This window comes from Vulpes lagopus, chromosome 4 (genome assembly GCF_018345385.1).
Source record: "Vulpes lagopus strain Blue_001 chromosome 4, ASM1834538v1, whole genome shotgun sequence".
Classification (NCBI taxonomy): domain Eukaryota; kingdom Metazoa; phylum Chordata; class Mammalia; order Carnivora; family Canidae; genus Vulpes; species Vulpes lagopus.
The window spans coordinates 35,495,467-35,516,140 of NC_054827.1; the positions used below are offsets into that span (position 1 = coordinate 35,495,467).

At 45.4% G+C, this 20,674-nt stretch overlaps 1 protein-coding gene across 2 annotated transcripts in view; it reads left to right on the forward strand.

Moving 5' to 3' along the window:
• The window catches only part of GPAT4 (glycerol-3-phosphate acyltransferase 4), a 32,551-nt gene extending 13,138 nt beyond the window's left edge, over positions 1-19,413 (forward strand). Inside the window, exons 2-13 of one of the 2 annotated variants that reach the window (XM_041751950.1) lie at positions 2,474-2,551; positions 8,122-8,191; positions 8,361-8,661; positions 9,439-9,513; positions 10,287-10,376; positions 10,512-10,605; positions 11,196-11,311; positions 12,345-12,400; positions 12,912-12,997; positions 16,243-16,371; positions 16,458-16,537; positions 18,381-19,413. In XM_041751950.1, coding sequence (XP_041607884.1) covers positions 8,137-8,191; positions 8,361-8,661; positions 9,439-9,513; positions 10,287-10,376; positions 10,512-10,605; positions 11,196-11,311; positions 12,345-12,400; positions 12,912-12,997; positions 16,243-16,371; positions 16,458-16,537; positions 18,381-18,489 — 1,191 coding nt within the window. In that variant the 5' untranslated portion in view covers positions 2,474-2,551; positions 8,122-8,136 and the 3' untranslated portion in view covers positions 18,490-19,413. The remainder of the gene's footprint in view (positions 1-2,473; positions 2,552-8,121; positions 8,192-8,360; positions 8,662-9,438; positions 9,514-10,286; positions 10,377-10,511; positions 10,606-11,195; positions 11,312-12,344; positions 12,401-12,911; positions 12,998-16,242; positions 16,372-16,457; positions 16,538-18,380) is intronic. The other variant, XM_041751949.1, reaches the window with a different exon arrangement.
• Positions 19,414-20,674: the final 1,261 nt, after the last annotated feature.

Consider the following 20,674-nt stretch of genomic DNA (forward strand, 5'->3'; position numbering starts at 1 on the left):
GGAGGGAAGAAATGCTGCTATATTAGTAAAGACTTTTTCTTATCTGGCAGGTTATTATCTCTTGATTGCATACAGAGAAAGTTGGGAGAATGGGAAGTGGCGTCTTGAGTAAACAATTTCCCTAGGTGTGTACTTGTGAAAGCCTCTAGCAAACTTTCTTTTCGAGCTAAGGTACTTGGATGTTTGATTCTTGTGAGCAAAGGAACCTATTCCATAAGTCCACACCTTGCTTATTTATTTTAAAGAGTCTGAAAGATTAAGTGAGCTGTATGAAATGTTACTTTATAATGGGAAATATTTTTTACATGTATTATTGAATATTGGGTTTCAATATTTAATACTCCTATAAGAATAGGATTTTTTTTCACATAAAAATATCAATTAGAGTAGCATTTACTGTATTCACAGTGTTGTATAGCCATCACTTCTACCTACTTCATTAACACTTTCATCACTCCACAAGGAATCCCCCACTCATGAAGCAGTTACCCTGCATATTCTCCTTCCCCGGCCACCGTGAGTTTATGTTCTAGCTCTGGATTTACCCATGCTGGATATTCTGTATTTATGGAATCATAAAAAAAAATGTGCTCTCTTACGACTGCCTTCTTTCATTTAACATAACATTTTTGAGATTCGGTTGCATTATGACGTATTGCAGTATTTTTATTTTCTTAATGGCTGAATAATATTCCATTGTGTATCTCTGTCATAATTTGCTTATCCATTCATCCACTGGTGGATATGGCTGAGCTGGTTCCACCTTTTGCCTGTTGTCAGTACTGTTGCTATAGCAGTGTTTTCAGTAATAGGATTTTTGAGCCCTACGGATGGTCTCTGGGGTTATCTAGTTACTTGCTACTCAGAATGGTATGGATGCCAGCAGCATGAGTGTCACCTAAGAGCTGATTAGAGGTGGAAGTCTCAGGTCCCCTCCACACCTACTAAATTAGAATCTGTTTGAGAAGTGGTGATCTAGTCAGCCTTTGGACCAGCTATTTTGCTTATGTGTAGTATTTATTTTAATTCATCAGGAAATGTAATTTTCTTAAATTTCAGGCTAAGTAATTCTTCATTAGAGCCCCAGATTCTTGTGGACCATATAACTTACTATTCATGCTCTCTTGCAACTGTGGAACTTTTTCCACAACTGTTTGCAACTATTTCCAACTGTGCAAAACCAGTAGAGAGTCAGTAGAATATCTGGTAAACTTTTAGGAGACAACATTGAATGGTGCTTAGCTTTCATTCAAGTTTATAAGCAAGTGGTTAACTCATAGATGTATGGCAATTTTTGCTTTTAAAACATAAAAATCATGGAGTTATCAGCCTAGGGTTATTCTGTAGTAGGTAAAATTTTTTAACTTGGATCACTTTGGGCCACAAAAGGCCTAGAGTCCCTGTATATTCTCTATTCCATTTTGAATGTGTCCCCCAAAATTAATATTTTAAAGTTCACAGTCAATTAAAATCCTTCTAATTGTGACTGTATTTTTAAATGTATATTCTTGTGACTTAGCGTAGATCATAATTACATAGCTGAAATTCATTAAATATATATTGTTGGGCCATTCCATGAGATAGGTAGTCTTGGGCCTTCAGAGACTTGCTTGCTGACCACATCTTGAAAATCACTAGTTTGAGGTACAGTGATTTAGAAGTGGTTATGAAATAATGTCTGTATCTGTGTGTATATTTCTGTGTACCCATTTTTGACCTCAAGATTTAAGATTTCAAGAACTGGATTTGCACGTGTTATTCCTAGAGATGTGTATATTAGGCACGGAAGGGGTTCTGGATACCCTGGGTGCTGTCCTGCTGAGCTGCATGGATGATTATTACATCCTGGCTAGAAGCTAGAGTTAGGGATGGGCTAGAAAGGACTTATACCATTCTAGTATGGTTATAGGTGACACTGCAGGAATGTCTGGTCTTCTCTGACTCTCCTACTGTTCTGAGTTGACCTTAATGGATAGTAAGAACTGAATGCTCTATACATCAGCATTAGTATTAGACACAAGTTGGATTTGGCCAAACTGGTTTTAGAGCTTGGAAAGTATACATGTGTGTATCCATGTATACATCTAAAATAAATTTATGTCTGTGGGCATTTTTGTTTGTTTTTTCCTTTTTTTAAAGAGAGAGCACAGCTTTGGACCAGCTATTTTGCTTATGTGTAGTATTTATTTTAATTCATCAGGAAATGTAATTTTCTTAAATTTCAGGCTAAGTAATTCTTCATTAGAGCCCCAGATTCTTGTGGACCATATAACGGGGTGGATGAGACGGGGAGAGAGAGAGAATTTTAAGCACCTTGCTCAGCACAGGGTAGAGCCCAGTGTGGGGCTCGATTTCACCACCCTGAGGTCATGACCTGAGCCAAATCAAGAGTTGGACACTCAACTGACTGAGCCACCCAGACGCCCTGCTTGTGGGTGTTTTTTAATCGACTTTTATTTTTTACCTTTTTAAGCCTCTTCATCCTTCCTGAATCCGGCTGATAATATATAATTTTGGAGCTGGAAGAAAGCTCAGAGATCATCTTAATTCTGTGAGTCTCCCCCAACTACACATTTGAATTACCTGGGGAGCATTTTAAAAGTGCTTGTTTGGGAGCACTAGAATCTCCCCCCAGAGATTCTGATTTTAATGGTTCTGTATGGGTATGTTTTTAAAACTCTCTAAGTGATTCTAATGCCTGTCACCAAAAGTTGGAGGCTGGTTGACTTCCTCGTGGATACTGGCCTGCTTTACGACTGTGTTTCTGATAAGCAGGATGTGGTGGACATTAATTACACTGTGTAACACGTGAGATCAGGCTAGAAATGGCAGTGTAACTTCTGATTCTTGGGATGCTTCTGCATGTTGTGAGGCAGGCCATGTGTTAGGTATTCCAGTTCACAGCCCCAGGGAAGCCCTGACAGCCAGCATCAGCTGCCATACACAGGCATGAGCAGATCTGCAGGGGATCCAGTCCTTAGCTTCCAGCCCCCCAGCCAGTGTCAAACTTGGTGCAGTTTGCAGATTCATGAGCAAAGTCAGTGGTGGTGGTGTTTTAAGTTTCTAAGCTAGAGAGTGGCTTGTTATGTAGTAGTAGATAACCAGACAAATAATGTTAATCATTCATCTTTCCACAGCTTACAATACCTTAACATTTTTGTACATGTATTACTCTTCAGTCTTTGGCAGCTGCGTTCATGTGTTGTGTAATAACATGTATATATAATTTTGTATATGTGTTTTCTATGGGATTTTATCCACCATTTTTAGATTGGTTCATGCAGTACCTATACCTGTGCTTTTGGCAGAACTAAGCAAGTGCTAGCTTAACAACTAGTTACGCATAATCAGCACATCCTTCTATATAAAAGAACCTCATTATACCTGCCAGGGGGAGAATGTGGGTGGGTCAGTGTCTTCCCAGTCCCCTGTCCTGGAAGACTTAACTGAAGTGGAGGTCCTGTGAATGCTGAATTGCAGATTTTTGTGTGTAGAGGGCAGCAGTGTTCTTTATTTTACTTTTTTTTTTTTTTTTTTTTAAGATTTTATTCATGAGAGACACAGTGAGAGAGGCAGAGACACAGGCAGAGGGAAAAGCAGGCTCCCTGCGGGGAGCCTGATACAGGACTCAGTTGCAGGACTCCAGAATCATAATCTGAGCCAAAGCAGACACTCAACCCTGAGCCACCAAGCATTCCGAGCAATGTTCTTTAAAAGTGTTTTTAGCAGCCCTGGTGGCCCAGTGGTTTAGCGCCACCTTCAGCCCAGAGGCATGATCCTGGAGACCCTGCGTGGAGCCTGCTTCTCCCTCTGCCTGTGTCTCTGCCTCTCTGTGTCTGTCATGAGTAAATAAATAAAATCTTAAAAAAAAAAAAAAGTGCTTTTGTTTTCTTAATGTTTGTGCTTTAGATTTTCTCTCAATACAGTGATGATGGTATTCTTTGGAGTAGAAGTCCTGAGAGTGGCTTTCCACTGAGTTTAGGATGAATGATTTGGAAAAGAAAAAGTAGAAAGCTGGAAATAGAGAGTTGGAAAGAAATGGCCTAGGTGATTTTGCCTCACGGGCAAGGGCTTGATCAGGTCAGTCAGAGATGGTTGTAAAGGTTACAATTGTAAACATTAAATTCCAAAGTAGGAGTGGCCAATGGAGCATCCTAGAAAGCCAGTAGTGGTTGTTGAAGAGGCTGTACGGTGGGATTATAGTGGGATGGGCATGGGTTTTTGAGCCAGTGGGCCTTAAGTTCAAATCTAGGGCTCTTTGACAAGTTTTGAAACTTGACCTAAGTCGTCAGATTTTACCACGTGCTTCCTCATCTATAGAGTGGAAGTCATAACACCTGCTTCATGTACTTGTAGTGAAAGGTCATGTCCGGCATGTCCTCTCTATCACATTGAGAAAGATGATTTTAACATAACCCTGAATAGCTGAAAGAATGAACTGAAGAAGGTGAGATGTTGACTCTGGCCGGGCAGGTAATGGAGAGTAGTTAGTTGTAGGTTGTATCGTCTCAGCTCTATCTTTTCACGTGGAGACCTTGATGAAGAGAAATACGGGGAGTTAAATGCAGCCATTAGTGACTGCCTACTAGGTGCCGAACCCTCTGTCAGACTCTGCTGGAATGAGAACATGGGTGGGTTCTATCTCCTGCCCCTCAGGGTATTTAGAGTCTAGTAAGAAAGACAAGTATATGCATACGCAATCAATTCACAATTGGATGCTATTTCAGATACACAGGGAAAGATGAAATCTGCCGGAATTGGGTAGGTAACATTTCATATACGAGTTGGCATTTGACCTGGATCTCAAAAAGGAAAAGGCATTCTAGAAGTGCAGATGAGAAGGTACGGTCTTGTTTAGATACTGTACATAGTTTAGTGGTGGGTGTGAGGTAGATTATAAAACCAAATGCTTCTTTAGGCATTGAAGGTTTTTGATCAGGGAAGTGACATCAGACTGGCAGCAGGTGGGTGATTTGAAGGGAGGAAAGAGCAACTGAATTGCTGTTGTTAAAATAGGCAAGAGAATGATCTAGGGAACAAAGGTAATGACATCACAAGAGGCAGCTGTGAAAGAGTGCCGTTTCAGGGGAGGATCAATAGGACTTGATGAGCAATGGGAGGCTGGAAAGCTTGGATGAACAGAGGGATCCCAGGGCCGCAAGAGGAGGGTCGGAGGAAAGGGAGCACTTTCCGGGCTGGGAGGAGGTATGTTGTCTTTTATTTGCAACATGCTGGTGAGGGCTAGTTGAACTTGCATGTGGAAGTGACCAGCAGGTGATTGGGAATGTGAGGTTGACACTTGAGTGAAGTAAAGATCTACAGATTTGCTAGTAGCTACTTAGAGGTTACAGCTGAAGCAGGGGGAGAAAAGAGAGCTGGTACAAGAGAGATAGTGTTTGCAGGGGAATAGAGGTGTGCTAGATGATAGGAGCCTGAATTTCCTAAGGGTCTCATTCTATGGGCATATATGGTTGGTATGGGACAGTGCAGTGGGGACTCACTGAAAAATAGGAGAGGTTTCTGCTAAGATTGGTCTCGCAAAGTCTGTTGGATGTTACTTGTGAATAATTCCTAAATTGTAGTGTTCAATAGAATGAATAGCACAAGTACACCATTGAACCATCTGCCTTTCGAGGAGCTGGGCCTGCCTTTCATCTGCCAAGGTTTGCCTTGGGTTTAATGTTACCTAAGAGTGCAGCATTGTTAATGCCCTTAAATGGTCTCTTCTGTCTGGGGGACACTAAGAAGGAAATCGTTTAATAATCTGATGCTGGATCGCATGGTAAATGTCATCTCACATCAGGGGAAGGAGAGGAGGTTTATAGGAATGAGCTCTGGGCCTAGGATTCTTAATTTTATTCTGGATTTCTGAACACTATGTTTCTGAAAATGACAGCTCCAAGAAACCAGTTGTGGAGTTATCAGACATGGGTCATGTGCAGGGCCCTTTCATTCAGTCTTCTGCACCAGGCTGAAGCAGTCCAATTCACGGATCAGTCTCTCCTCCTGAACCGATTCTTCCAGCTAACTGTCAGCTTCCTCAACCCTGCCCTCTCCCCCCCTCAACTCTTGTGACCAGACAGAAGCATCTTATAACATACCTGAAGTGTGAACGAGTGAAGCTGGATGGACAGGGCACGAGGGCAAGGTGATGTTTACGACAGCTCTATGGTAAGAGCAAGGAGATGCAGGGTCTCATCTAACTTGTACCCTTCCAAGTAAAACACCACCACCATTTTGAATTTTGCAGAGTGAAGCAGTCCTCACAGACTTAAATGCTAGTCCTCAAGAGCCTCAGTGTCATATATTACCTGCCTGTTGCAACCTCTTCTGAGTGTCAGAATTGTCAGTACAGAACCAAGTTTTTCTGATTCTCACTATGCTGGCTGTATAATGCAGTCTTGGCCAAGATAGAAAACCCTAAACTCTGGTAGAGTGGCCTGTGTCTGTATGTCAGGCTTGCTGTAAACTGTCTTGCCCTTTTCACCTCTTCCCTAGATAGAATTCCCAGGTTGAATCTACCTTCCTCCATTGTAGGAGTTTCATTTACATTTTCTTCTAGAAATGATCATCCATGCATAGAACCAAAACAAAACACTAAATGTCCGAAGTATAGAAAATGGGCTATGTGGCTTTTCTTGCCTTAGACCTCTCTTTGAGTGGATGACTCTAAGCTGTCTTTTTCTAGACAGTTGTGTTTGAAGAAATTTTCTCTTTTCCAGATGAGGTCAGGGTCAGATCACTGATTAAACTCGTCCTAAAAAAAAACAAAAACAAAAACAAACAAAAAAAACTCATGTCCTGCTTTTTGGCTCTTCTAAACCATCCAGAGCAGTCTTGCTGATACTTGAGGCTCTGCCAGCAGAATCTACACCAAATGCTTTGGACTGTGGGTTTTGCTGTGTCACAGAATGTAGGCTTCTCTCCCACCCTACATAACTGTGGAAACAAGTTTGAAAAGGTACCTTTTAAAATATCTGTTCTATTTCTCTGACTTGCCATGGATATAACCTTCTATGCAGTGGTAACATTCTAGTTTGGGATTAGCGAGCTTGTTTTTACCTCTTGTGGGAGAGACAGGCTCTCTTGTTGTGGGATAGTGGGAGAGTGAGTTAGATGGATGTCAAAGAAAGGAGGCTCTCAGAAGAAGCTTCTTTTCTAGATCTCTTCTAGAGTCCGTTGTTAGTCCAGTCACCGTGAGGACATGAGGGCGTTTTGCAGTGTCCAGGTTCTGTCATGTGATCTCATTTGCTCCCAAGTGACCCCATGAACTAGGAGGTTGATGGACTATTAGTCCTATTCTGTAGATGGGAAAGAGTGTTGGGATGAGTTGCTTGAGGGACTATCAAATAAGATTTTTTTTAAATCTCCAAAAGGTGTTTTTGTGTGTTTTTCTTTAACACTGAACGCTTCTAAGTCAGGTTGTGGGGTCCTCCTGTTTAAAAGGCTACTCAGAGCGACCCCTGGGTGTCTCAGTGGTTGAGTGTCTGCCTCGGCACACGTCATGATCCTGGGATCCATATTGAGTCCCACGTCAGGCTCCCTGCATGGAGCCTGCTTCTCCCTCTGCCTATGTCTCTGCCTCTCTCTGTGTCTCTCATGAATAAATAAATAAGATCTTTAAAAAGAAAACAGGTGGAGAGTTAAATGCAGAGGTGGATGGACAGTCTAGACATATATATTATTTAAATACTCAAAAACTAAAATTGTTGCTTTTGGAGTAATTCAGGAAGTAGGCAGCTTCAGTGGTAGACAGTTGCTTAGAGGGTGTGGGATTTTGCTGTTGGTGAATAGCTGCTGTGTGGCAGTGAAGAAGCACTAGTGGAGTCTCTGAGTACCCTGAAGACAGAGATTTAGGCAGAGAGAACCTAGGCCCAAGAGATCACCCCAAACTTCTTGAGTCCCCAGGCCTTTACTATAGGTGACTCATCTTTTGTTCCTTGTCATCAAGGAGGGAACTGCTCTAGAAGAGAAGCTTTTGGCTTTCCTTCTCTAGTGGGTGCTTTTTCAGCTACAGTCTGATCTTAGGTGACTGGGATTGAGACTTTCCCAGTATGGAAACAGAGGCATTCAGTGTACGAAGAAGGATCTCATTTTGTGTGTTGTGGCTTCTCCCCACAGTGGGCCACGTTGAGGATGGAGAGGGGAGCCAAGGAGAAGAACCATCAACTTTACAAGCCCTACACCAACGGTAAGACTGGCTGGTGCTCCTGGCCCCAGAGCATCCCTCTGACACAGATTCCTGAGTGCTTTAATTCCACACATACTCTTCACTATATCAGAGGGAGGAAATGGACTCTGAATATTTTTAACGTGCTCCGTCGCAGCAGGCTGCTTGACATGGGTGTTCTCTTTGGCAGGAATCATTGCAAAAGATCCCACTTCACTGGAAGAAGAGATCAAAGAAATTCGTCGAAGTGGTAGTAGTAAGGCTCTGGATAATACTCCAGAGTTTGAGCTCTCTGACATTTTCTACTTTTGCCGGAAAGGAATGGAGACCATTATGGATGATGAGGTGACAAAGAGATTCTCAGCAGAGGAATTGGAGTCCTGGAACCTGCTGAGCAGAACCAACTATAACTTCCAGTACATCAGCCTTCGGCTCACTGTCTTATGGGGCTTAGGAGTGCTGATTCGCTATTGCTTCCTTCTGCCACTCAGGTGAGATCAGGCCCCATGGGGACAAAAGGCCTGAGCTGCTGTCCTGCGCCCAAGGCGGGGTTGACCTACCTGTGCCACCCTGCTTTGCTTTCCTGCATTAGGAAGGAGCATGAGTATGATTCTGTCACTGGCATCCGACCTTGGAAGGGTACACTGGTGGTCATCTTTTAAAGGCCATTGGATTCTCTGCACATTAGACAGAAATAGTTGGGTTTCTTAAAATCAGGCTGCTTACCTCAGTGGCCTGAACACGGACAGGGAACGTGGTGTACTTTCTGGCCACTTGTCCCCGGGTGTGGCTGGTGCTTTCCCACAAGCCTGCCTCTCTAGTACAGAGGCAATATTGATCTCTTAGGTGTTTGTACCAAGTGCAGTTCTGAGTATGGTGTGCCGGCTGCTGGTACCTTGAGGCTCTACTTCCTGTTGCTCCACAGAGAAGCTATGCTTCTGCTAAGGTGTAGAGCCAAAGGGAAGGGTCAGACAGCGGAACAGCAGGTGCCTAGGGGCAGAGCAGCCAGTAGGCATTTCCATCGTTCTGGCTGCTGCATGCTTAAGGAGATTGTGTCAGTGGAGAGCCAGCTCCATAGCTCACTGTCAGCTTGGAATTAAAATGATCTCTGGCTATGCTAGGCCTGCTCTCATTTCTAGATGGAACTCTTATCTGGATCCTAGGTGATGAGGCCTTGGTGGTTTTCATGACACCCACTTTCATCTTCATATGTTACATTCTGTCTGTAGCATTTGTTTGCTGTGTTTTCACGTGTCTTATTCTTACAGGATAGCTCTTGCCTTCACTGGGATTAGCCTTCTGGTAATAGGCACGACCGTGGTGGGATACCTGCCGAACGGGAGGTAAGTGGTGTGTGAGAGTCCACGTCTGCAGGGTACTTAGTTCTGTAAACGGTGGCTCCAGCCAGGCCGCTCCTTTGGGGACAGCCAGACCCATGGCATCTCACAGAGATAAAACAACTCAGTGGGAACAATGACATCGGCATTTATCTTGATGAGTTACTGTTTTTTTCCCTCTAACACTCATATTCTTCCCATTTTGAAGATGAAGGAGCAACCTCACAACCGTGGAGTCCAGGGCCAGCAGATTTTACAGCATGTTGTTTAGTTTTGAGCATTCTGCTGTGTTGATAAATTGGTAAAAAGATAAGAATGTAGGTAGGGCTTTTGTGTGTGTGTGTGTGTGTATTTTGTGTGTGGTTTTTTTGTTTTTTTTTTGTTTTTTGTATTTTGTTTTTTAAGGAGAAATTTGTTCCTTCTGGAAGTTTAGGGCTAGCTAAACCCTGGTGAGGCTAGAGTCTCTGTCGTTTGCCCTGCCTCTAGGCATTGACTGGGAAGGAAAGTAATCGAGGAGACTCCCCTTGTACTGGAAATTCGAGGGCTGTAAATTCTAAACCCAGTAACTTTGGTGAATTTATGCAGTTCTCATTTGTTTCCTCATATGTAGGCATAATGGCATTACCACATTGTAGAGTTTTACCATATACACTGATATTTATAAAAAGACTTTGCAATCATAAAGGGTTGTAGCAGTGATAGTTACATTGTTAGAATCCATAACTTCCTGACTTCATATGTGTAAAGTAAAAACAGAAATCTTTGTCCTGTCATACCAGGTTTAAGGAGTTCCTGAGTAAACATGTTCACTTAATGTGTTACCGGATATGCGTGCGAGCCCTGACAGCCATCATTACCTACCACGACAGGTAAGGTCACTCTCTGTGGCACAGAGGGAAATGGCACTGGCAAAACAACCCATCTGCAGCTGGCCGGTGGGTGAGGTAAGGACTGAGTTCTAGACGAGTTGTTTTACATGAATTTTTGTTGCTTTGCATACACAGGGAAAACAGGCCTAGGAATGGTGGCATCTGCGTGGCCAATCACACTTCTCCTATTGACGTCATCATTTTGGCCAGTGATGGCTATTATGCCATGGTAAGACCTTTTTCTGTCGCTTTCCTGGGCAAGTAAGGGCTTTAGAATGAATGTTCAGGGCTGGGGTGTATCTGGACCATTCACAGAGCTCTTGCTTATGAGTGTAAACACGGAAGCATGTTTTTACACTCGGGCCCCAGCTTAGATAGTTGCCTTTGTCTCTATTGCCTTGATAACTCCTTGGAACCTTGATAGCTATTCTGAGCAGAGTAAGAGGGTGATTGGAGATTGAACTTTGGATGTATAGGCAGACAGGGAATGAGAGTTTGAAGGGAGTGGGCTCAAGAGCATTGGAGAACCTGTCCAGGAAAAGCATTTGTACATAAGGGATTATTCAGCTTCATTATTTCTTTTTTGGGTTTTTGGCTGTGTTTTTAATCATATCCTGATATCACTAAATAAAAGGCAAAACTTTAGATTCAGAGAGTCGAGTCATGGTTTCTTAATAGTGAAAAACCTGTGCTTATCAATTAAATGTTCTAGGGTGAGAAGTTGGGGTACTTTTCTTTTGGGATCGGAGACTTCTTCCAAAGAGTGGGGATTTGCATGAGGGTGGCTTCACTCCCTGTTATTCCTTTGTGTGAGATTAGGTGGGTCAAGTGCACGGGGGACTTATGGGTGTGATTCAGAGAGCCATGGTGAAGGCCTGCCCGCACGTCTGGTTTGAGCGTTCTGAAGTGAAAGATCGCCACCTGGTGGCTAAAAGGTAAGTCCCCATGATCCTGTTGCTCTGTGTGCCCCTAGAGAGAAACCTGTGCGTTGTAGAGGTAGTTATCCCTCCACAGTGAAATCCTGGTGTCTTCTACACCGAGCCCATGCTGTGTTCATAAGGAAACATTTTTCATTAAAGCATGGAATATAAAACGTATAGAAACCTTAGAAGTATTTGCCAACTTGTTGGCAACTCCTCCCTTTCTTATTACTTGTACTCATTGTAATAAACAACATATGAACTTTAAATGCTGTTTGAAATCTCAAAGTGAATTCACTATCACAAACAAAAACAAAGTTCAGGCAATGGAAAAAATGTAGAGCTGGTACAAGTAATGCAGATACCAGAGCTTTGCAGGAAACTGAGGGGAATGAAGACTCAGCTTAGACCATCTTCTACAGGGACAGATGAAGCTGCCAGTGGATTCCCATTACTGCATCTCTCAGGGACAGTGTTAAGTCAGGTGGACAGCAGGTTCAACCCAGCATGGCTCTTAGGAAGTCCAGAAGTCTCGTAACACATGTTGTTGAGGGTGCTGTTTGCAGGCTCTGTAGCAGGCATGTTCTTCAGGTCTGAGCACTGTCCTCTACATAGACCTTAGTTCTTAACTGAACAGTTGTAGGAATTAAATAGTAGTCTTCTGGTTTTCCCTTTTTTTTCTTTTCTTTTCTTTTTTAAAGATTTTATTTATTCATGAGAGACAGAGAGGCAGAGGCACAGGCAGAGGGAGAAGCAGGCTCCCTGCAGGGATCCTGTTGGGGGACTCGATCCCAGGATTAGGGATCACGCCCTGAGCCAAAGGCAGACGTTCAACTGCTGAACCACCCAGGGACCCCCAATTTTCCCTGTCTTTATAAGTTTTGTCTTTATGAGACTTAGACTGTGGGTTTATAAAAGATAGTCCTATTTGTTAACTTGCTTTTATGCGACATCCAGTGTGACATCTGCGTAGATTATTTATAAGTGCATTTCAATGATGACGAATGTAAGGCTATCTGAACCTTTGTTTTATTTTCTTTTTCTAAAGACTGACTGAGCATGTGCAGGATAAAAGCAAGCTACCCATTCTCATCTTCCCAGAGGGTAAGAAGGGGTCGATCACTGCAGAGAGCTGCTGGGTGGGGAAGCCATGCAGGGTGGTGACTCTGGTGTTTCCTCAGAACCAAGTCCCTCAACTCTGGCTGGGGTTATCTGTTTTCACTGAATGACGTTCAGTCCTCCACTAAATTGGTGATGGGATTAAAAACTCGGGGAAGTTCAGCGTGTGAACTGAGGATGCCATTTTCCCAATGCAGGCATCTCTTCCGTAATATTGCCGGCGGGGTCTCAGCTTCCTGTAGGATTTATACGGAGAGTTCCCAAGTTGGCTGCTGCGTGTGTTAATTGGGGAAAGTGACCCTGTATTAGCAGAGTAATAAACAGTACAGTGTTTTGCTTATCCTTTTTACTTGTTCATTCCTAAGCTAGGGAGATGACAGATTTATCCTGTTTGAAGAGCCATTAGAATTTTTACTATTATATTTAGTTCTTAAATTCCTAATCTCTGAGGTAAAGGATCAAAAGAAATCACATTTGACTGTCTTGTGCATTTTAGGAACCTGCATCAATAATACATCAGTGATGATGTTCAAAAAGGGGAGTTTTGAGATTGGAGCCACGGTTTACCCTGTTGCTATCAAGGTACAAGACCCCTGAGGGCACATGTGGTCACTGTTGCACTACGGTGAACGGGATACAGCAAGAGTAAGGGGAAGAGGAAGCTGGTGTCACCAGCAGTGGGTTGGTCTCCAGTGGAGCAGCGTGAGCTGGGGTAGAGTGGGTAGAGTGTGGTAGAGGAGGAGAGTTGAATTGTTGATAGTTGAAAACCCAGTGGACAGGCAGGGGAGGGTCATAATGAACAGCTGGTTCCTCGCCCACACCTCACTGCCACCACAGCTTTCAGGAAATTGCAAATTTCACAAGCTCTGCATGTTGCCCCCAACTTAGGACCTCTTCATAAACCTCCCAGGAGTGGAAGGTACCCCACTTGCTGAGGAGGTTTACTGCAGGGAGTGGGGGGATTGGCCCAGCTAGATTTGTACAGCAGTGGAAAGGCGAGCACGGATGGCTATGGGTGTTTCCTTAATACTGAAGGAAGAAGCAGCTCCACTACTTTGGGCTGTGGTACCATCTTAAATACCAAGAACTGTTTATAAAAATGAAATGCATCTTAAAGAGCTTGTCTAGGGTCCCCCACCTTTTAGGATCTTGTTCCTCTAACTGTTCAGACTCACTGGGGAGATAGGATTCAGTGAGGCAGTTTCCCCCTTCTCTCCATCCTCTCTCCGCCTTCACATCGGTCTTGTTTTATAAATCCATACATTGTACCATTTGTAAGAGAATGTTACTATTCACATTATTGTTTCTAAATACCACAGGCTGTTGTCAGTATGTTTACAGTGTTGCAGTTGAAATCTGAGATCAGGGTAGAACAGCAGGTAAATTTGTGCCTGTTATACTTAGAATTCAGTCTCCATACTTTTGCAAAGGTCAGCCCCACTGGTGCAGTTGAGGAAGAAGTATTTCTTTGGCTTACTAACACTCCCCTTGACCAGGGAGGCAGAGCACTAGGGCAGGATGGTAGGTGAATAGTGGCTGTAGGATAACTGACTGATCCACGGGTTAGGGCTGCCCAAGCCCCCTGTTGACAGTGCCATCTCTGAGAACAGAGAGGAAGGAAACGGTCTGTCAGCAGTGTCTGCCATGGATGAGGACCTGGGGAGTGGCGGCTGTGCGTGCATCCCATTCTGCATCGCAGTATGCGGGGCCCAGTGCTTCCCTGTACGTCTCTGTTAAAGACAAGTTACTACAAGAGGCCCTTCTTTTATTGCTCAGAACATAGGTTCTTTGTAGCTGTATCAGCATCACCTGGAGGGACTGGGAAAATAATTCTGAACGTGCATTTCTAACACGTTCCTGGGTGCTCCTGATGGGCTGGTTGAGAACCTGCTTTGGGAGCCCTACTGTGGAGCAGTGGGTTTTTTTGTTTTGTTTTGTTTTAAGATTTTATTTATTCATGAGAGACACAGAGAGAGGCAGAGACACAGGCAGAGGGAGAGGGAGGCTCCCTGTGGGGAGCCTAATGTGGGACTCGATTCCATGACCAGGATCATGACCTGAGCCAAAGGCAGATGCTCAACCACTGAGTTCCCCCACGCATCCCAGAGCAGTGGTTCTTACAGTTTTGAGCCATAGACCCCTAGGACAGTTATGGTTCCTCTTTAAAGAAAAAAGCATGTAATTTTACATATAATTTCATTTTAGCCACAGATTTATTATTAAAGCCCAATAAATTATGACTAAGAACTCCTCTCTGACAACTTTGCTAGTTGTTATAAATTCTTCATTGGTAACCAAATTTGGGTAACCTTAACAGTTTCAAGGCTCTTATATTTCCACCAAAATTATTTGATTTTGAGAAATGTATTGTTATTTTGAGTTTCTGCTTTGGCTTTCTCTCTGCATTGTCAGTCCCGTATGGACTAGAGAATCAACTCTGTAAACAAAGGGCTCTCTGATATAATGTCAACTGTTTTATCCATAGAGTGCTTTGTAAAATATAATACCAGTTTCTTCAAAACATAAGCATTAGCTTCTATTTAAAACTCGTTCTTCTCGTAAACTCGCAAAGCTTTCTATAGTTAAATCTAAATTTTTTGGTTTAGTCTGTGATTTAATCTAAATGTCTTCTTTCCTGTAGTCAGGTCTACCGCTGGGCATAATTATCCATTTTCTGTTCTGAGAATCATAAAATCTAGGCCTGAAAAGCCTAAGAGATTACATTGTTCGAAGTCCGCCGCACCCCATCAAGGGCAGACTGCCCACAGCATCCCTGCCAGTGTTCCCTCTGGAGCTTCTCCCCGGAAGAGGGCGTTTCCGACAACAGTGGCAGCTTGGTCCTGTAGGAGAACTCTTGCAGTTCCGTCCTCCGTTTCTCTTTCTGCACTCTGGTTCTCGTCTTTGCCTTATAATCACGGCTTGGGGTCTAGTGTGTGATAGCCAGCAGCTGCAGGACACTCTGTTCCTTCTATTGCTTCTTACGGGACTTCCTCCCACACCTCTTCCACTCTGCTTACCTGCCACTTAAATCTTTCTTCTGTTCGTGGGACTATGGGTCATGGCAGCAGCCACCTTTCCCACAACGTGTCACCAAAGTACAGCCTTTGCTTCCTGAGAGTCATTGGCAAAGAAAGTACCTGGTGAGCCTGCTGCTTGGTAGGAAGTGCAGCGCATGCGGGGCAGAGGCCTCGTGTGCGGTCAGTGGGCGCCCGTTCCCTGAGGAATGCCGGCAGTGCTGGCACAGCGGGGCCTCCTGCTCACACGGTTAGCCTTGTTTGACGTGTCCTTACAGAAGCATGTCCTTGGTCAGGGGGAGCAGAAATGATATTAAAGAGTTGGTATCTTTGTTTGGGTGAGATGTGTGGAGAAGTATTGATGAGTGAACCACACAGTGCTGGAGATCGGGTTTGTGTGGGGAGAGGTGAAGCACGCACGGTGGAATGTTCTTATGGTTAAATCTGGGGTAACTTATCCTGTTCTTTCTGGTTTGGGGTGTCCTTGAGTATGTCGAGAGTTCCGTACACCTAGGAGTGAGGAAGACATGAAGATGGGTCAAAGAGGGAGGACATTTGTTTGAGGAAAGCAGCTCGGGGAGGCCTCCCTGATGGTCTGCAGCAGAATCTTGAGTCCATCGGGGGACTCGTATTGCTGGAGGTCAGAGCTGCCCGGGTGTAGGATTACTTCAGAAGTGTTGGTAGAGGGGGTCTGAGAGTGGCCTTCTGGGACTGATAACACCCCCAGGTGATGAGTCATGAGAGTTGCTGTGGACACCCACGTTCTCTTAGAACTACCGACTTCTTACCATTCCGTTTTCCACTGTGTTTCAGTATGACCCTCAGTTTGGTGATGCCTTCTGGAATAGCAGCAAATATGGGATGGTGACGTACCTACTGAGAATGATGACCAGCTGGGCCATTGTCTGCAGCGTTTGGTACCTGCCTCCCATGACCAGAGAGGTGAGTACTCCCACTGTGTAGAAGTCTTCGCTTTCTGCTGTGTGACACCAGCCGGGGTTGAGTGTCTTATTTATTCTTTCTTACAGACAGATGAAGATGCCGTCCAGTTTGCAAATAGGGTGAAATCTGCCATTGCCAGGCAGGGGGGGCTCGTGGACCTGCTGTGGTGAGTCAGAGCCAGGTTTTATCAGCTGAGTCTAGCAGGATGTGACTTTTTTTTTTTTTTTTTAAGATTTTTATTTATTCATGGGAGAGAGAGAGGCAGAGACACAGGCAGAGGGAGAAAGAAGCAGGCTCCATGCAGGGAGCCTGATGTGGGACTTGATCTCGGGACTCCAGGATCATGCCCTGGGCTGAAGGCAGGTACTAAACCGCTGAGCCACCCACCCAGGCTGTCCAGAATGTGACTTTCTAAAGCAGATGCTGAATTGTTGACTCCACTTACAAAGAATCCATCTCACCCTGGTGTGGAGAATTAAGCTCACCGGCCTTGGAGAGTGAGCAGTTTAACTCCTTTCTCCTAGTTCCAACTCAGTAGTGCCCCTGGTCCCTTGATCTTGGGGACAGAGAGCGCAGCATGCTTGGACTGAAGCGGTTGACTATACCTTCAGTCTCCCAGGGCCCCCAGGCGGTCCTTGTCTCTCTAGATAAACAAATGGGCATGCCTGTGTTCCCATAACAGGTATCAGGCTAGGTTTGGCCCACGGGCTAGAGTGTGAGATAGTTAGACTCCAAGTAACAGGAGCTGAGTGGGAGGAATTCTGGTTCAGGAAAGTCACTCCACCCTCTAGGACCCTTTGTTTTAAGCACAAGGGTCAGCTCTATAGGATATGGGGAAAATGTAGAAATGCACATTTTACACTGAAGTGGATTCTTAGGTAATGGCGTGGTACTCAGGTATGGCATTTTAAAAAGTGCTCATTTATTGATCCCTCACTGTGAGCCATGCATTGTGCTGCTGGCTCTGGAGGTGATGACCTCACTCCATCCTCCCAGTAAACCCGTGTCATGTAAGAATTGTGACTCCTGTTTCACAGATGACACACCAGCTCAGAGAGGTTAGGTAACTGTTTTTCAGAGTCATGGAGTAATCAGTGGAGTCAGATTTTGAACTCAGGTGTGACAGGCTGCTAGGGCTGGAATGTTTAACCACTGCTCCACACTCCCTGTTGGCGGGGCCTTAGAAAGACAAGCATGGCTACCTTTTAAAAGGCCTTTGCTGTGGATTGTAAAGGGTGTTGCACATATAAGGGCGCACAGTGTAAGGTCTGTCTAGCGATAGAGTTCGTCAGACTTTTTCTGTCACTACTACCTCCATGACTCAGAGGGGAAATAAAGGTGTAGCAGAAATCCTGAAGGTGGACTGGGGTTTCCGTTAGTCATTGAAGGTAGGTGGTGCTAATTCTAGGATGTAGGTGAGCAGTTGGGATGACGGGTGGGACTAGGGCTTTGGGGAAGCACATCCAGATCTAGGGGATCGATTTGGGGGTAGCCAAGGGAGATGCTGGGGACTCTGAGAGTGACTTAGAACTTCTCCAGCACCAGCCATCAAGCCTGGAAGGAGTGAGGACTTGTAGTTCCCCTCGTATTCGTTGTTGGCCTGAATCCCTGGGTCTGAATTCTGCAGATTTTATTTCACAGATCAGGTTTACAGCTTGGCTTGCCTTCCATGATGCCGGAATACGTCTTTATCTCTGGTAGGGTGAGGGCGAGTTGTGTGAGCAGCAGGCAGTGCTGGCAGCTCCATGGTAGGTAGGTTTGAGCCGTCACTAGGTACCTTGAAGACAAGCAGGGAGTTCTGACCCTTGGGCACATGTGAGAGGTTTAGGCAGACACAGTGGAGTTGTAGTGCGGGGTCGGTGTCTGAGGTCACCCTCAGCAGGGAGAGAGCCGTGGTGCACCGTTGCTCAGATGGGCTGTCCTGGGGTTTGAGCCGCGCAGCGCACCGGCTGTGCCATGAGGCGGATAGGAGGCCTTCTCTGCTGTGACGTCAGACTTTCTCTCGTCAGGGATGGGGGACTGAAGAGGGAGAAGGTGAAGGACACGTTCAAAGAGGAGCAGCAGAAGCTGTACAGCAAGATGATCGTCGGCAACCACGAGGACAGGAGCCGGTCCTGAGCCCGCGCCTCGCGCTGCCCAGAGCCGCCACTGCAGATCCTGCCTCGTGAGCCAGCTGGCACCGCCGCCCCCCCCCCCCCCCCGGCCCCCACTGCTGCATCCTCCTCAGGCCGCTCTGGATCCCAGGACTCCAGCCTCTTCAGAACTGGCCCGGGCCCCCTGGGCGAGCAGCTGAGGTGGACCCTGCTGGGGGTCGCTGCCCAGGATGAGATGCCTTCTTGTTTCTTTTATACTAAGTCCGTTGGAGGAATGCCATTAAAGCCACCTCTCCACCCGTACATGCGTGGGGCTGAGTGGTGGGGAAGTCGGCCGTGTTCTCCCGTGTTCGGGACACCAGGATGTCAGTCTGTTACAGATGCCACACACCAGGAACTCGGCTGGGGACAGGGCCTACCCGTCCATGAGGAGACGCACTGCTGAGGCTGCGTGGCTTGCTTCAGCTAAAACATCACCCCCGCTCCCACCCCCAAGCCTTGGAGCTCTGCAGACCCGATAAAAGGAAACTGTCATCTGTGGGTGCCTTCGGCAAAATGAGGTTTTAATTCTTGTGCCACTGCCCACGGGTAGTCACCCCAGGGGATGGCAAGAAGCAAGGTGGGCCAGTGACTAGTGCGTGGTGGGAACCGAGAGTCGTTTTCTGTTCAAACTCCAACTCCACTGCTCGCCCCCGACTCCCGCGTGACTTGCTCTTTGTTAACTCGTGCCTCAGTTTCCCCATCTGTAACCTGGATCAGGAGGGGAAGGGTGGTGATACCTACCTCACAGGGTTGTTGTGGGGATTGAAGTGCTACTTTGAAGGACATGTTGCCCAGTGTTACAAATATAGGTCCATGAAATATGGCAGGAAAAGGTCTGAGCTTAGAGCTGCTGCAAAGGGCTCTGGGTTTGTTTTTGTGAGTAAATAAAATTGTCTTTGATGGTCAATTAATTGAGGGGTTTTTCCCTTCACTCTTTGTCCCCTGGATGTGGCCCTAAGCAACATGTTTCTTATAGCAGTTACTGTTCTCTGACTTGACCCTAACCCCAGACTGCGGGGAATCCACTGACTTCTGGAATGATGAATAGTATTATTCAGAAGGAGCCACTACTTCTATCAGATATTTGCACTTCCCTTGATTAACTCAGAGCTTCCAGCACAGACAGACATGGGCTTCTCCACTGTTGGGTGCCTAGGATCTGAGGCCTGTGAGGAGGGCAGGGCTGTCTGGGTGTAAGGACAGTGGAAGCAGCCGGGGAGTACCGAGCCAGGTAGGAGCAGAGGTACTAGAAGGGTTAGTGAGGGGACAGGGCGGACAGGAGGCTCTGGGATGCACTGTGCCCTTCACGGGTCTTCTGTGCCCACCTGCGCTCACTGTGAAGGCAGATGCACAGCCAGGTAACCCCACCAGCTCCAGCATGGCACAGCTGTGGTACATGTCACCTCTCCTAGGCTGGCCTCAGGCCTGTGCTGGGGGGATGATGTGGGAGGGCAGCCCTGCCCCAGGAGCACTGACTTGGGTAGCACTTTGTCTTCCCGCCTTCCATCTGACTCCTGCCCCGACTGCTCCCTGTTCCTTTATATCTCTGACTGGCCGCCCATTTCCCCTTACCTACCCTGTCGCTAACCAGTAAAACAACTATTCTCTCAAGTATCATCCCCCTTTTGACTGTAAGGAACAGCCTCTTATGAACTATTTTCCAAGGAGTAAACAGTGGTTTTTAGTCTTTAGAGGAGGCAGTATTTACAGTGCTTAAAAATCTTCTGGAATGATCTTTAACGTTGGTTTTGAAGATCAAGTTCCCTCTTAAAAGTTCTTTATAAAACTCTGTTAGTAAATTTACATCATGATTTTCTTAGGTGCACTGGAAAGATTGTGCGAAAACCTCAAAACAATATTTAAAAAAAAAATGCCTGTCGATGACCTAGTAGAACGTTACAAGAGCCTGGGTTAGAATCACTGCTGGTAAAGAAATACTTGTGGAAACTAAGCAAGGATTATTTTACTTTACTGTTTTACTAAGAAGAGCTGTGAATTATACCCCTAGAAAAGTAATTTCTAACATTTTTATTTGGTGCTTTGTCACAAGCATGGAGACACTCCTGCTCCATCCTTTTGATTTGAGGACCTGCAGGCCCCGTGTTACCCGTAAGTCAAATGCTTGGTCTGGGATAACTGGACAGGTTTTGGGTGGTAAAGCCTTCCAA